Here is a 16113-nt window from a genome sequence, read left to right as displayed (position 1 = left end):
CCGGCACCCGGCTGCAGTTAGATTCCGAGTACGCACAGCTTCATCCTGCATAGAATGAACATGTCAACTCAACTCATTTCTCCTGCCTATAGTTGACTGGCTGTTGTTGTGTCGTCTTCATGGTCATCATTCATCCCCATTACGGTCGGAGTAAGGCAATGGCAAACCACCTCCACTAGGACCTTGCTTAGTACGACGGTGCAAGTGTCCCGCATCGTCCCCTACGCTCCTTGGAGTATGGGACCTCATCATCATCTGCCTCACAAACTTCACAGAAGGTGGTCTCCTGCGAAACTTGCAGGACCAGCACTCCGAAAGAAAGGATGTTGCGGAGACACGGCTTTGCTATAGCCTGGGAGATATTTCCAGAATGAAAATTTCGCTCTGCAGCGGAGTGTGTGCTGATATGAAACTTCCTGACTGATTAAAACTGTCAAGTGGTAGAGCACATGCCAGCGAAAGGCAAAGGTCCCGAGTTCGAGTCTCGGTCCGACACTCAGTTTTAATCCGTCAGGAAGTTTTCACAAAGAGTTTACTTACGTCTGTGGCCACACCTCTTGCCGCTATTGCTATAAAGCAGGATACAAGAATTCCGTAACTTACACTCAGTAACCAAAGGCTGCGTTTTTTGGCCGGGCACTTAGAAAATGTAACAGACCTACTGCGCTTGTCTGTCCTCTTCTAGAACAGTACTGCGCGGTGTGGGATCTTTACCAGCTAGGACTGACGGAGGACATCGAAAAAGTTCAAAGAAAGGCAGCACGTTTTGTATTATCTGGAAATACTGAAGAGAGTGTCACAGAAATGATACAGGATTCGGGCTAAAAGTCATTAAAAGAGAGGCGTTTTTCGTTGCGACGGAATCTTCTCACGAAATTCCAGTCACCAACTTTCACCTCCGAATGCGAAAATATTTTGCTGACACCGACCTACATAGGGCGGAACGATCACCACGATGAAATAAGAGGCGGCCGCAGTCAAGCGATTCTAGGCGGTTCAGTGCGGGACCGCGCGACCGGTATGGTCGCAGGTTCGAATCTTGCCTAAGGCATGGATGTGTGTGCTGCCCTTAAGTTAGTTAGATTTAAGAAGTTCTAAGTTCTAGGGGACTGATGACCTGAGATGTTAAGTCCCATAGTGGTCTGAGCCATTTGCACCATTTGATAAAATAAGGGAAATCATATCTCATACAGAAAGATATAGATGCTCAATCATTCCGCGCGCTATACGTGACTGGAATAACAGAGAATTACGAAGGTGGTTCGATGAACCGTCTGCCAGGCACGTAAATGCGATTTGCAGAGTATCCATGTAGATGTAGACGCCCTGACATGGTCTCGAATGCTTGTGCTTAATAATATCGTCCGCCCCCAGCAGCTGAATGGTCAGCGTGACGGATTGTCAATCCACTGGGCCCGGGGTTCGATTCCTGGCTGGGTCGGGGTAATTTCTCCGCCCAGAGACTGGGTGTTGTGCTGTACTCATCATCATCCTCATCGACTGCAGGTCGCCGAAGTGACGTCAACTTGGAAGACCGGCACCCGGCGAACGGCCTGCCCGACGGTGGGCCTTAGCCATACGATTAAATAAACAAACTTGACAATGTCGCAACATCGAAATTACAGTAGCGAAGTACAGCCATCGAATATCATTAGCTGGGGTTAAGAATAGTAAAACAACTCTTCTCTAGCTGCAACATATAACTTTATTAAATAGAACAGTTAAATCTGGTGGTGGTATTTGAAGTGCTCTCCCTGTTGTGCAAAGGTCGGTCGTGATGCGAGGTCCGGTGTCATCCTTGACGGAGCACGCTTCCGTCTAGCCGTGGTGGCCGTGCCCGCCGTATCCGTAGCCGCCGCCCCCGTGGCCGTAGCCGCCGCCCCCGTGGCCGAAGGCGGCGTCGTGGGCGTTGACGGCGGCGTCGCGGGCGTGCGTGTGCGCCACGGCGGCGTGGTGGGCTGCCTTGTGGGCGGCGACCTCCGCCGTGTCCTGCACGTAGCCGCCGGGGCCGACGGCGATGTGGGCGGGGCCGAAGGCGGCGTAGCCGGCGTGGATCCCGTGTCCGCCGCCGCCTCCGTGACCGCCCCCATATCCTCCGCTGAAGCCGCCGCCGTACCCTCCGCTGAAGCCGCCGTGACCGCCTCCAAAGCCACCGTGGCCGCCACCGAGACCCAAAAACCCGGGCCTGGCTGTGGCAACAGCGACGGCGGCTACAAGGAACACCTGCAACGGGTAATGGCTTAGAATCATCCTCTGAAATCGTGCAACAGTGCTACGCTTCAGTGCTGTGCGGCTGGAATGAAGAGTTGCTAGTTAAGGGGGGTCGGACGTCAAACGGGCTGACTTGGAGCAGGAGAGGCATCAAAGGACATTTTAATTTCCACTGTCTACACCTTTACAAATAAATTCATAACACTTTGTCTGCCTGACCAGGAAGGATTCATAATTAACACACAGAGCAGTGCAAGTTCGAAAACATAACAAAATAATTTTTTTTACATGTGAAATTTCATCATTTTTCACTTACTAATGGCAGCATTTGTTGCTATAGGTACACTTTTCTTCATAAGTAAGAGAGATTCCACGATGAATTTTGCACAGCATACACATCATACTCAAAGGTGTAGGAAATTGTAGAATTTTACAAACTTATTACAAACTGTGGTAAAAATTCAGGTAACTAACTAGAAAATTTGTGTTTTTTCGAGATATGAAGTTTAAAATATAACAGATCATTAGTTTTTTCATAAAATAAATAAATTCTAGAGTTTCATACACCTGTAGTATGGTTTGTTTGCTGTGCAAAATTCATCGAAGAATCTGTTTAACATATGAAGTAAAGTGTACCTATAGCAACAAATGCAGCCATTAGTAAGTGAAAAAATCATGAAATTTCGCACGTAAAAAATGTATTTTCTTATGTTTTCGAACTTACACTGCAATGGGTGTGAACCCTGAATCCTTCCTGGAGTTGCTGACAATGTTATATGAATTTATTTGTAAAAGCATAGACACTGGAAAAGTCCTGAGATGCCTCTCCTGCTCCAAGTTGGCCCGTCTGACGTCCTACCCCCCTTAACAGAATACACAGCATGTCCTTCTGAATGGAGAGAAGTCATCAGTGTGTTGGTCGTTTTTTCTCTGTATCGCACATTCTTGCCGTAAGCACGTCACAAACTTCATGTTCTAATGTTTCCCACACTGCCGCAATTGCACCACTAAATATGTCTGTCAGTATAGAGTGTCCACAATTCAGTAACTGAGCTGCTACCTGGAGGAAATAAGCGTTAATGGGTTGCTCTTGTCTCATGAACTTCGTGGTACGAACCTATCAAAAATGTATTTTTTGTAATAGCTATAGTTATTAGTGTGCAAATGACACGAATTCTGATGTAATGTTGTTCAGAACATTGTTTGTAGTCACCAATAGAAATATCGGCACTTATATCATTATACACTGCATATACGACACAGTGATATCGTCGGAATTTCGCGGATAATGTTGTATGCGTGCATTCAACTGAGCGCAAAACACTGTCCTTTGCGACACTAATGGCGTCAAGCGAAAGCTCATTGGAGCTCAGGGGGAAGTCTATTGTGTTTTCAGATGAAAGCTGGTTCTGTGTCAGTGCCAGTGATTGCCGTGTACTGGTTAGAAGGACGCCATTTCAGTGCTGGCAACCAACATGTCTGTGTGCTACACACAGTGCACCTACACGTGGAGGTACGGTCTGTGGTACGATTTCGTATGACAGCAGGAACACACGGTTGGTTAATACATGCACCCTAACTGCACGCCTGTATGTCTGGTGATTGGACTTTTTGTACTGGCATTCATGAATATCATTCCAAGAGGGGTTGTCCAACAAGATAACGCCCGCCCATATACCGTCTCTGTGACTCGTCGTGCCCTACAGGGTGTCGACATGTTGCCTTGACCTGCTCGATCACCAGATACGTGTCCAATCCACCACATTTAGGACGTCATCGGACGACAACCCAGCGTCGTCCACAAACAGCATTAACCGTCTCTGTATTGACATACCAATTGCTACAGACATGGAACTCCACAAACTGACATCCTACGCCTGTACGCTAATATGCATCCACATTGGCATGCCTGCATTCAACATTCTGGCGGCTACACCTGTTGTTAATGTACCATTTCACATTTGCAATGGCGCGCTTATCTCACTCTTACGTTAACGTGTGATCTTACAATGTTCATCTCCTAGGTATAAAAATGTATTACCAAAATTTTGTAAGTAGGCTGTATAGGTCTTTTTTATTGGTAACGCACGTAGCGCTCTGTATGAAAATCACTGGCTGTGCTGTGTGCAGTCTGTCGCTGGGTGCCATTGTTGTAATATTCGCTATTGTAGTGTTGGCTGTTAACAGCGTGCGCAGTTGGTGGTGAGACGCCAGCAGTGGTGGATGTGGGGAAGTGAGATGGCGGATTTTTGAGAGCGGATGATCTGGACGTGTCTCCATCAGAGAGAGTACATTTGTAAGACTGGATGTCATAAACTGATGTCTTTTGAACACTGTTATGGTAAATACATTGTTTGTTCTCTATCAAAATATTTTACTTGCTAACTGTGCCTATCAGTAGTTAGTGCCTTCAGTAGTTTGAATCTTTTATTTAGCTGGCATTATTGGCGCCTGCACTAGTTCGAGTAACGAAGATTTTTGTGAGGTAAGTGATTTGTGAAAGTTATAGGATAATGTTAGTCAGGGCCATTCTTCTGTAGGTATTTTTGAAAGTCAGATTGCGTTGCGCTAAAAATATTGTGTGTCAGTTTAGTGTTAATCAGAATAGGTAAAGAGCGAAATGTCTGGGTACGTTCAGTTTTGCTCAGGTGTTTGAAAATCAAATAATGTAAGAGATTTATCAGCACAGTAACTCAATAATTTTTGTAAGGGGACGTTTCTATTTCATTGCTCAATACTAATTATTTTGTGGCGTTGTGATTTTCTTGCGTCAGTGTATGATGTCTTAAACATTAATGCACATTCGATTGAGTGGTGTGCAGGATCCTGGCAACGCAGCGAAAATTTAGTTTTTGGCAGCATCTGCAACGTTGAACGGGCCAGTGTGTGTCATATCACAGCATTGGTATCGGTGCACAATATACACTAAAGTCCTCAAGGGTAGCAACTATAAATAACATTCCAGTACGTTTATCAACACTATTCACTACCCCCGACCGAGTATCTTTTACAAGTAGGCAAGATGTCATCAACAAAGTATAGTGAACTTATATTTTTCTGTGCGAACCGTGATTTCTCTTATTTTATCGTGATGATCATTTCTCCCTATAGATGGGTGCGAACAAAATGTTTTCACGATCGGAGGAGAAAACTGGTGATTGAAATTTCATGAGAAGATCCCATCGCTATGAAAAATGCCTTTGTTTTAATGATTGATACTACAATTCATGTATCATGTCTGTGACACTGTCTCCCCTATTTCGCGATAATACAAAACGAGTTGCCCTTCTTTGTACTTTTTCGATGTCATCGGTGAGTCCCACCTGATGCGGATCCCACACCGCACAGCAGTACTCCAGAATAGCGCGGACAAGCGTACTGTAAGCAGTCTCTTCGGTAGACCTGTTGCACCTCCTAAGTGTTCTGCCAAAGAATCGCAGTGTTTGGTTTGCTCTACCCACAATATTATCTATGTGATCATTCCGATTTAGGTTATTTATAATTGTAATCGCTAAGTATTTAGTTGAATTTACAGCCCTCAGATTTCTGTGACTTATCGCGTAATCGATATTTAGCTGATTTATTTTACTACTCATGTGGATAACGTCGCACTTTTCTTTATTTAGGGTGAATTTCCACTTTTCACACCATACAGATATCTTATCTAAATCATTTTGCAAGTCGTTTTCATCACCTAATGACTTTACAATACGGTAAATGACAGCATCATCTGCAAACAATCTAAGACCGCTACTCAGATTGTCTCCTATGTCGTTCATGTAGATCAGGAACAATAGAGGGCCTATAACACTTCCTTGGGGAACGCCGGATATTACTTCTGTTTTACTCGATGACGTTCCATCTATTACTACAAACTGTGACCTCTCTGACAGTAAATCACGAATCCAGTCGCACAACTGAGGCGATACTCTGTAGGCACGCAGTTAGGTTAGAAGAGGCTTGTGAGAAACAGTGACGAGAGCCTTCTGGAAATCTGAAAGTATGGAATCGATTTGACATCCCCTGTCGATAGCACTTACTACTTCATGAGTATAAAGAGCTAGTTGTGTTTCACAAGAACGATATTTTCTGAATCCGTACTGACTCTATGTCAATAAATCGTTTTCTTGGAGGTACTTCATAATGTTCGAATACAGTATATGTTTTAAAACCCTACTGCAAATAAACGTTAGTGACACAGGCCTGTAATTCAGCAGATTACTCCTACATCCCTTTTTGGGTATTGGTGTGACTTGAGCCATTTTCCAGACTTTACGTACAGATCTTTCTATGAGCGAATGGTTGTATATAATTGCTAAATATGGAGTTATTTTATCAGCGTACTCTGAGAGGAACCTGACTGATATGCAATCTGGACCGGAGGCCTAGCCTTTATTAAACACACCGAGCGATGTAGCGCAGTGGTTACACACTGGACTCGCCTTCAGGAGGACGACGGTTCAATCCCGTCTCCAGCCATCCTGATTTAGGTTTTCCGTGCTTTCCCTAAATCGTTTCAGGCAAATTCCGGGATGGTTCCTTTGAAAGGGCACGGCCGATTTCCTTCCCCATACTTCCCTAACCCGAGCTTGCGCTCCGTCTCTAATGGCCTCGTTGTCGACGGGACGTTAAACAACACTAACCTAACCTTTATTAAACAGAAGCTTTTCATTGTATAGTGAGATCTGATGTTAGAATTTGAACGAGTTCTACAGTAAACGTAAAAGTATCAGACATTTATAGCTATGGAGCAGCTTTCCCTTACTCTTCCGTAAGCTTCTAAGAGGCCACATGGAAGAAGGTGTCCTTTTCCTTAATTGCTCTAAGTCAGTCATGTAACTGCCATACTGGTATCAATTAATGAATTTAACCCTATCCTTACTTAGAAGAAATACATCGGACAGAGACGAGAAGGAATGTCCACACAACTGCTGTTGAAGCAGGTTATCGCTACTCACCAGGAAGGTCTTCATGGCAGGTTGGTTGTTGCAGCTGCTGAGGACTGTACCGTAGAAGCGCAGACTACCAGCTTTTATACTGAACACTGATGCTGTGAAAGGGACGGTCCCACTGACCGTGGCCTTCCAGGTTCTATTCAAGTCAATGTCTGTGAAGCCACGCCGAATCGCGCTACGAACTTGTAAACATCTACACTTCCGAAGTAGAGGTGTCCTAATTCCAGCAGGAAAACATTGAATTTTATTTATTACTGAATTTAACCTCTGTTCTCGTCCTGAAATGTATCATTAAATAAACTTTGCTTATAAGAGAACCTCCTTTTTTGTATTATATCTTTCGACTTAAAAGATACACTGGTCCATGTGTGCTGATTTCACGTCGTTTTGATGACAAGTTTCGTATTCATGAATTATTTTTGTTATGTTACCTTTCTCGTGAGAATAAATGGATACCGTAAAGGTGCGCGGAGCTATAGGCGTAGAAATTCTCTCCAGATGTCGCCCAAAATCAGCAGAAAAAAATACCTAGACGGTACTCGTATAATGTCACTATCATTTCCTCTTGACGTTCAGTCCCTAATGGCGACAGTATAGAAGCAATCTTAAGGCCTGTATGACTATTCTTCCTTACGCACTGTGCTTCACTGGCTATAGACACTGGGTGATTCAAACAGAAAGAACAGGTTTCCATTGTTTATTTCAGCCAAAGTACGAAAGATAGAAATACATTTTGCATATCATTGGATAAAGGAAGTTTCAAAGTTTTGTGGTCGTACGAACACTATTATACACTTACCATGATCACCATACGTTGCTCGAGAAACATCGAAACGGTAGTCTATTTCATTCCACACACGAATCAAGACGTCCTGCTTATTGAATCGTCGCCTTCCACCAGCTCTTGAAGAGCAGTTGCCATAGGTGTAACATAGACTCAGTCTTTTATGTACACCCACAGAAAAAATCGCGAGGTGTGACTTCTGGTCACCTGGGAGGCCAAAAGCAAAGAACAAGGTCCACCTGTTCCAATTCAATGTTCTGTGACGGTGTTGTTAAGATAACGCCGTACCTCGAGGTGAAAGTGCAATCACTGTAAATCATTGGAAATTTTGTGAAATTGAGGAAACAACCAATACAAACAACCGAGCACCTGTGTCAAAACTTAGAACTTTCCTTTATCCAGTGACATGAGGAATGTATTCAATTTTTTATAGTTTGCCTGTAATACAAACAAATTAAATGTGTTTGTTCTTTATGAATCATCGGGTATAATACAAAATTCTAGAAGATTCACTACAGATACACTGTTCTCCTGTTTCCCTATTCCCTTAAGGAACGTCCATTTTCTCAAGTGTAATGCCTCAATGAAAACGACCGTGATTGCTCCATTAAAAAATTGCATATAGAGAGACGGTCACATTTATGTTTTTACATCACCGGTTTCGACCGTGCCAAACGGTCTCCATCGTGTCAAATGGTCATCATCAGATCTGTGAGCCGCTGCAAAGAACAAGTGACGATACATGCTACTCTGGGGTAGCACAGTTATGTGATGATGATCATTTCAATGGTTCGAAATCGGTAATCTGAAAACAAAAACTAGTCTGTAACTATTATGAAGTGCTGTCAATTTGGGATTTCTTATCCCAGATGAAAAACATGTTGAGAGCTACAGTGTTCAACGTCTAAAATCACTCTCCATAAGTAAATTAGTATCATTTTCAGAGAGAATGACAACATTTGGCCTGCTTATGCTGCACTGAATAGTAACAGTAACAACAGAGTGTCAACATTAGTGGCATTTGCTTCTCGAAATTAAGCGTACTAATTCAGTATTTAGTGTTAAATGTCATAACAGCACTGACGAGCTGGCAAAAACAATAGTTTTCAGGGAGTAATTACATTTAACCATTGTTCTCTTGAGGTGCCTTGTACTGTAATTTCTTTAAAAAAAGCAGACAAGGCACCTCAAGAGCGTAAGAATAGCACCGATTACTTTAGGCTGCTTCACATTCACCCATACCCACAGCGGTGCACGTTCAACATAGGCTATCATTCAGTTTTCCATTTCTTCGGCTGTTCTTACAATGGTCGAAAGCTAACGGCTACATTACTGAAGAGCAAACACTACTGTACAGTGTGCGTCTATGAGGCTCTGCCAGCGTGATTGGTACGATTACATTTCTGGACACGCTAAGAACTTGACTGATCTGATCTCGTGCATATTATTTCTAGTACGGATCTCGTTGTCTACGTCAGATGGACACGCGATTTCAGGAAAAGTTTCACCAGTTACGAGCTTTGTCTTGAGTCACGATGGAAGAAACTCTTTGCCTGCGAACAGTACTATGTACTAAAGTACGTGATTATGTGTTCTGACAGTTATTGGGTGGATTTGATGAGGAAACTGAAGAAACTACCGGAACACTTCGTGAACTTCGCCAGATGTCACTTCCAGGAATTCATGGATATTTGACTACCAGCTTTCGTTGGGAAACCCTCTGCGCTTTTACAGTTGCACGGATGTACCGTAACCGTTAGCGAAGTGAGGCAACGACAGCTCCAGACGGAAAGAAACTTCATGGGCAAATTAACCTTGGCATTGGCCCTAAGGCCTTGTGTCTAACACCTGATATAAAAGAACGTCCGTGAGCAGACAGTCGTTAGAAGCAAAGGCTGTCCGGCTGAAGATCATGACAGAAGGCATAGTCAAAGCCTATACAGTAATGAAAATCATTTTTATTTGTGGGTATGCATGCTACACGTATGACGAAATATAACTATTGTCTGTTGTTTTACAGGTTGTTTTCACAAGCTGTTCAGTCGAAGCAGAATCTACATCTACATACATACTCCTCAATCCACCATACGGTGCGTGGCGGAGGGTACCTCGTTCCACAACTAGCATCTAGTCTCCCTGTTCCACTCTGAAACAGAACAAGGGAAAAATGACTGCCTATATGCCTCTGTGCGAGCCCTAATTTCTCTTATCACATCTTTGTGGTCTTTCGTCGAAATATAAGTTGTCGGCAGTAAAACTGTACTGCAGTCAGCCTCAAATGCTGGTTCTCTAAATTACCTCAGTAGCGATTGACGAAAATAACGCCTCCTTACCTCGAGAGACTACCATCCGAATCCCTGAATCGTGATGTTCAAACCTACCAGTAACAAATCTAGCAGCCCTCCTCTGAACTGCTTCTATGTCCTCCCTCAATCCGACCTGATAGGGATCCCAAGCGCTCGAAAAGAATAGGTCGCATTACTGTTTTATAAGCGGTCTCTTATACAGATGAAGCACATCTTCCCAAAATTCTACCAATTAACCGAAGACGACTTCCCCACAACTGCCATTACATGCTTGTCCCACTTCATATCGCTCTGCAATGTTTACGACTACTCCACACCATACGAACTTGTCAGTCACACACATACTTACATTGTTGTTGTTGTTGTCTTCAGTCCTGAGACTGGTTTGCTGCAGCTCTCCATGCTAATCTATCCTGAGCAAGCTCCTTCATCTCCCAGTACCTACTGCAACCTACATCCTTCTGAATCTGCTTAGTGTATTCATCTCTTGGTCTCCCTCTACGATTTTTACCCCCCCCCCCCCACGCTGCCCTCCAATGCTAAGTTTGTGATCCCTTGATGCCTCAGGACATTTCCTACCAACCGATGCCCACATTAGTCGCAGAAAAAGGACCACACTCTCGTGGTGGTTTCCCAACCCACTTTACTTTTACTGCTACTAAGAAGCTCTCAGAGGCGAAAATCGACATTTTTTCGAGCATGGCCAAAATCAGATGGCTCAAATGGCTCGCAAGACTATGCGACTTAACTTCTGAGGTCATCAGTCCACTAGAACGTAGGTCTATTTAAACCTAACTAACCTAAGGACGTGACACACATCCATGCCCGAGCCAGGATTCGAGCCTGCGACCGTAGTGGTCGTGAAGTTCCAGACTAGATAATTTATCTCTCCTTGTACTTGCCCGCCCCTGGTAGTTGAGTGGTCGGCGCGACGGAATGTCATAGCTAACGGCCCAGGTTCGATTCCCGTATGAGTCGGAGATTTTCTTCGCTCAGGAAGTAGGTGTTTTGTTGACATTATCATCATCATTTCATCCCCATAAACACGCAAGTCGTCGAAGTGGCGTCAACTCGAACGACTTGCACCTGGCGAAGGGTCTACCCGACGGGAGGCCCTAGCTTCAGGGCATTTGCATTTCCTTGTATTTTATCACCATAACTTGAAAATTGCAACGATTCTATTCCTGTCAATACAGCTTTTCCCCGAAATCCACAAACGCTATAAATGTGGGTTAGTTTTTCTTCAGTTCATCTGCTTGGAAAAACCACAGAGTCAGCAGTACTACAGGTGTTTTAACAATACTCTTGAAGCCAAACACATCGTCATCCAGGTCGGCTCCTACCAGCCGTTCGAACCATCTGTAAATAATTTGTGTCAGTATTTTACAGACATTAATACTTGAACAGGTAATTCATTAATATTCACATCTGTCGGCGTCTAAAAAGCCTGTATATCAAACGAACACAGTTACCGTTCCGAAGTAAGGCTTCTTTAGCGCTTGACCCTGGTAAATTCTAAAGCTACTAAATCGTATTTATCTACATCTACATCCATACTCCGCAAGCCACCTGACGGTGTGTGGCGGAGGGTACCCTGAATACCTCTATCGGTTTTCCCTTCTGTTCCAGTCTCGTATTGTTCGCGGAAAGAAGGATTCTCGGTATGCTTCTGTGTGGGCTCTAATCTCTCTGATTTTATCCTCATGGTCTCTTCGCGAGATATACGTACGAGGGAGCAATATACTGCTTGACTCTTCGGTGAAGGTATGTTCTCGAAACCTTAACAAAAGCCCGTACCGAGCTACTGAGCGTCTCTCCTGCAGAGTCTTCCACTGGAGTTTATCTATCATCTCCGTAACGCTTTCGCGATTACTAAATGATCCTGTAACGAAGCGCGCTGCTCTCAGTTGGATCTTCCCTATTTCTTCCTTCAACCCTATCTGGTACGGATCCCACACTGCTGAGCAGTATTCAACCAGTGGGCGAACAGGCGTACTGTAACCTACTTCCTATGTTTTCGGATTGCATTTCCTTAGGATTCTTCCAATGAATCTCAGTCTGGCATCTGCTTTACCGACGATCAACTTTATATGATCATTCCATTTTAAATCACTCCTAATGCCTACTCCCATATAATTTATGTAATTAACTGCTTCCAGTTGCTGACCAGCTATTTTGTAGCTAAATGATAAGGTATCTATCTTTCTATGTATTCGCAGCACATTACACTTGTCTACATTGAGATTCAATTGCCATTCCGTGCACCATGCGTCAATTCGCTGCAGATCCTCCTGCATTTCAGTACAATTTTCCATTATTACAACCTCTCGATACACCACAGCATCATCCGCAAAAAGCCTCAGTGAACTTCCGATGTCATCCACCAGGTCATTTATGTATATTGTGAATAGCAACGGTCATATGACACTCCCCTGCGACACACCTGAAATCACTCTTACTTCGGAAGACTTCTCTCAATTGAGAATGACATTCTGCGTTCTGTTATCTAGGAACTCCTCAATCCAATCACACGATTGTTCTGATAGGCCATATGCTCTTACTTTGTTCATTAAACGACTGTGGGGAACTGTATCAAACGCCTTGCGGAAGTCGCCACATTCGATAGTCTTCTAGAGAATTATCTTTGTTCATTTATTTAAGAGACCTCTACAGGTTCTTCTACTCTGCCCAACAGATGTTGGTTTCCTTTTAGGAAGAAAATTTAATAACAAGAACTTCAGTTTAGGGTGCCAAATTCAGTTACATTCTCTTGCTGTGAGTACTGGTTGAGTAGAGTTCTAACTTACTCATAGCAAGACAGAAAGTAGCATCTCTCTTTCTGAAATATAGCGAATGTTCTTACGTTTACCGAAACGCAACTAGCAAATACTGTGCAACATACTTAACAAAAATCGTTTTCACAGTTGTGCCAGATTTTGTGTGTGTGAATCGGTTAAATAAATCGGTTTGGTTCACAACATATTTTGTAAACGCTTTCGTAGATGTTCTTTTTCCTCAATATTTCGTCATAACTGTTACAAAACGTTGCAGACATGTCTGAGGAATGCCAAGGATTCAATTTATGTTTTTATTTTACTTCTTTAGGCGTATTTGGAGTACAGTTAAGTGTTAAGTGCCTAATTCTTCACAGACTTTAATTCTTTGTCATTATCTGTGTTTGAGCAGTACCTTAAAATGTGTTTCAGAATCAAGGAATTCTTGCTCCATTCCTGTTAGATGCTCTGAAACTTGTGTACAGTTGGATATTTTAAGATTTATGTCTTGTAATACAATTTAGCTTCAGTGACTGCTCGAGGAAGACGATATTACTTTATTTTACGGGCTATAAGACGCACTTTTTCTTCGACAAAAAAACGCCTCCACATTTCAAGTGCGTCTTATACTCGAAATTAATATAAAAATGTACAATATCTGATTTAAAATTCCCGCCTGTTAAGAATGGCCATGTATTCTAAAAAAACGCCTCCACAATTTTAGTGCGTCTTCTAGTCGGAATTAATATAAAAATGTCCAAGTTAAACATGGCCAAGTGCTCGATCTCGCGGGAAACCTATCGCTATCTGGCAACATTGAATTCAACTGGTAGCAGCAGTGAACCGATGCGACAAGCTTGTTATCACTGCCTATCTCCCGCCCCACCATCACAAACCCATGACACTGTCTACTCTATGATGGGTCATTGCAGTTTACGGTACCAGTGAACTCGAATTAAAGTGATTTGTGTTATCGGTAACAGTACACTATTTTTATTAGCAGCTGGTTTCGTAATGGAAAAAATAAAAACTATTCATACAATGCGGGTTATACATTCAAAGTAATAGCATATGCAGAAGAACATGGAAACAGAGCAGCTAAACGACATTTCGGCACCTCACCAACAGAAAAAACCATTGATGATCGTCGGGCTTGTGAAAAGCAACTGAAAAAAAGAGGAAGACTAAATATGCACGTAGGGGACTAAACGCAAAATGGCCAAAACTAGAAGATGTCTATTGAAATGGATTAAAGGAACTCAAAATTAATACAAAAATGGTTCAAATACACGATTGTAAGGCTATTGCTGCAGTGGAACTTAGCAGATTTTAAGGGTGGAATTGGTTGGTGCTACAGGTCTACGAAGCGTCATGGAGTTAGTAGCATGCGAACCAAAACCAAACTGCCTCAGAAAACGCCCCAAGAGTACTAAGAAAAATTGTCTTTCAATCGCTTTATGATCCAAGATCGGAAGAAAACCAGTGTGAACTAAGCCAAGTAGAAAATGTGGACGAAATTCTTCTGGCATTTGATGTTGCGAGTAATATAGCTGTTGCTATGAAAGACTCCAAAACTAAAGAAAGAAAAACAAAGTGGACATCAGAAAATTCACTACTCTGCTGTCATTTCGTGTTGGGCTGACGCCACTAAGCTTAGTGCAATGATCATTTTCAAGCGCAAAACAATCCCAAACCTTCCGAAACACCTCCAGGTGTTGTTCATGTAAATGACAAGAGTTGGATGGACGAGACTGGTATGAAATTATGGAGTAACAGAGTGTTTGGGAGAGAAGGAAAGGTGGTTTATTGAAGAAGACTTCTCTTCCTGTGCTACATCAGTTTAGCTGTCATTTGACAAATTCTGCGAAAGAGAAATTGAGACAGGGAAATACAGATTTTCCTGTATGTGTATAAGAGAGAGAAATTGAACAAATGATGATGTATCAAACCCTTTACGAACCCACACCGATGGAAGCTTTAAAACGACAGGTGTATCAATGGATAAAACTGTCGTGATCTAGAGTGAGAGAAGACGTTATTGTAAAATCTTTCAAGAAGTTCGGCGGGGGTAACGCTGTCAATGGTAGTGAAGACTCTCATAAACAGGGTGGTCGCTTGATCGTGACCGGGCCAAATATCTCAAGAAATAAGCTTCAAACGAAAAAACTTCAAAGAACGAAACTCGTCTACCTTCAAGGGGGGAACCACTTTGAACGATTCTCTTCAGTCACCGTTGGTCTCGTTCTTGCAGTATCTTTTTCCAGCCACAGTGATGACGGACATCTGATACTTTACCGGATTCCTGATATTCACTGGACACTCGTGAAATGTTGGTACAGGAACATCCCGGCCACATCGTTACCTCGGAGAGGCTGTGAACAATCGCTCGTGCGCCGACTATAACATCACGTTCAAACTTACTTTAATCTTGATAACCTGCCATTGTAGCAGCAGTAACTGGTCTAACAACTGCGCCGGACCCTTGCTGTCGTACAAAGGCGTTGTCGACAATAGCGCCGTATTCTGCCTGTTTGCATATCTCTGCATTTGAATACGTATGCCTTTACCAGTCTATTTGGCGCCTCAATGTAGTTGACAATACTTGCCCACTGTTAGTTCATAGCAAAACAGCGTATAGTAAAACCTGCATTATTGTATACGCGTTTTACTGTTTGGACGCTGAATGTGTTCTGGGAAGGAACACAAAATCAGACCCCCAGAGCCATTAGATGAATATAATAAACTAAACAATACTGTGATGACTATCATATAATAAATATTCTGCAAAGAATGTTGATACCAAGATAACTGTCGGAGAATGCGGGAAATTTCATATTCTTTAGTAATTTTGACGCTTAAGTTCCGTCAGTTCTACAGGAAGACGGCTGCGTAAATTCACTGCATCACTTCATTTATCGTTCCAACAACCCTAGGCTATATTGTGGGATTGTCTTTCATCAATGGTCTGATCAAACGTATCTTTAATGTTCGCTTAAGCCAGCATGGTGAACTACCTAGGAACGTATGCTGTCCTAGCAAATTTCTCACAAAGAAGCAAACCACGGAGGACCTTCTAATATTCA

General features: G+C 43.0%; 2 protein-coding genes across 4 annotated transcripts in view; both read right to left on the bottom strand.

Moving 5' to 3' along the window:
* LOC126355498 (cuticle protein 65-like) overlaps window positions 1-16113 on the bottom strand; it is a 336678-nt gene that overhangs the window by 229510 nt on the left and 91055 nt on the right. The window lies entirely within an intron of this gene.
* On the bottom strand, window positions 1683-7218 carry LOC126355519 (uncharacterized). The gene is made up of 2 exons (XM_050005862.1): window positions 7170-7218; window positions 1683-2223 (listed from the first exon to the last, which is right to left on the bottom strand). Exons 1-2 carry the CDS (start codon window positions 7182-7184, stop codon window positions 1819-1821), a joined length of 420 nt encoding a protein of 139 aa, XP_049861819.1. The 5' UTR covers window positions 7185-7218; the 3' UTR covers window positions 1683-1818.

Source organism: Schistocerca gregaria, chromosome 3, assembly GCF_023897955.1.
Source record: "Schistocerca gregaria isolate iqSchGreg1 chromosome 3, iqSchGreg1.2, whole genome shotgun sequence".
Taxonomy (NCBI): Eukaryota; Metazoa; Arthropoda; class Insecta; order Orthoptera; family Acrididae; genus Schistocerca; species Schistocerca gregaria.
The sequence above is the reverse complement of the archived record's forward strand: the minus strand, read 5'-3'. Positions and strand labels throughout refer to the sequence as shown.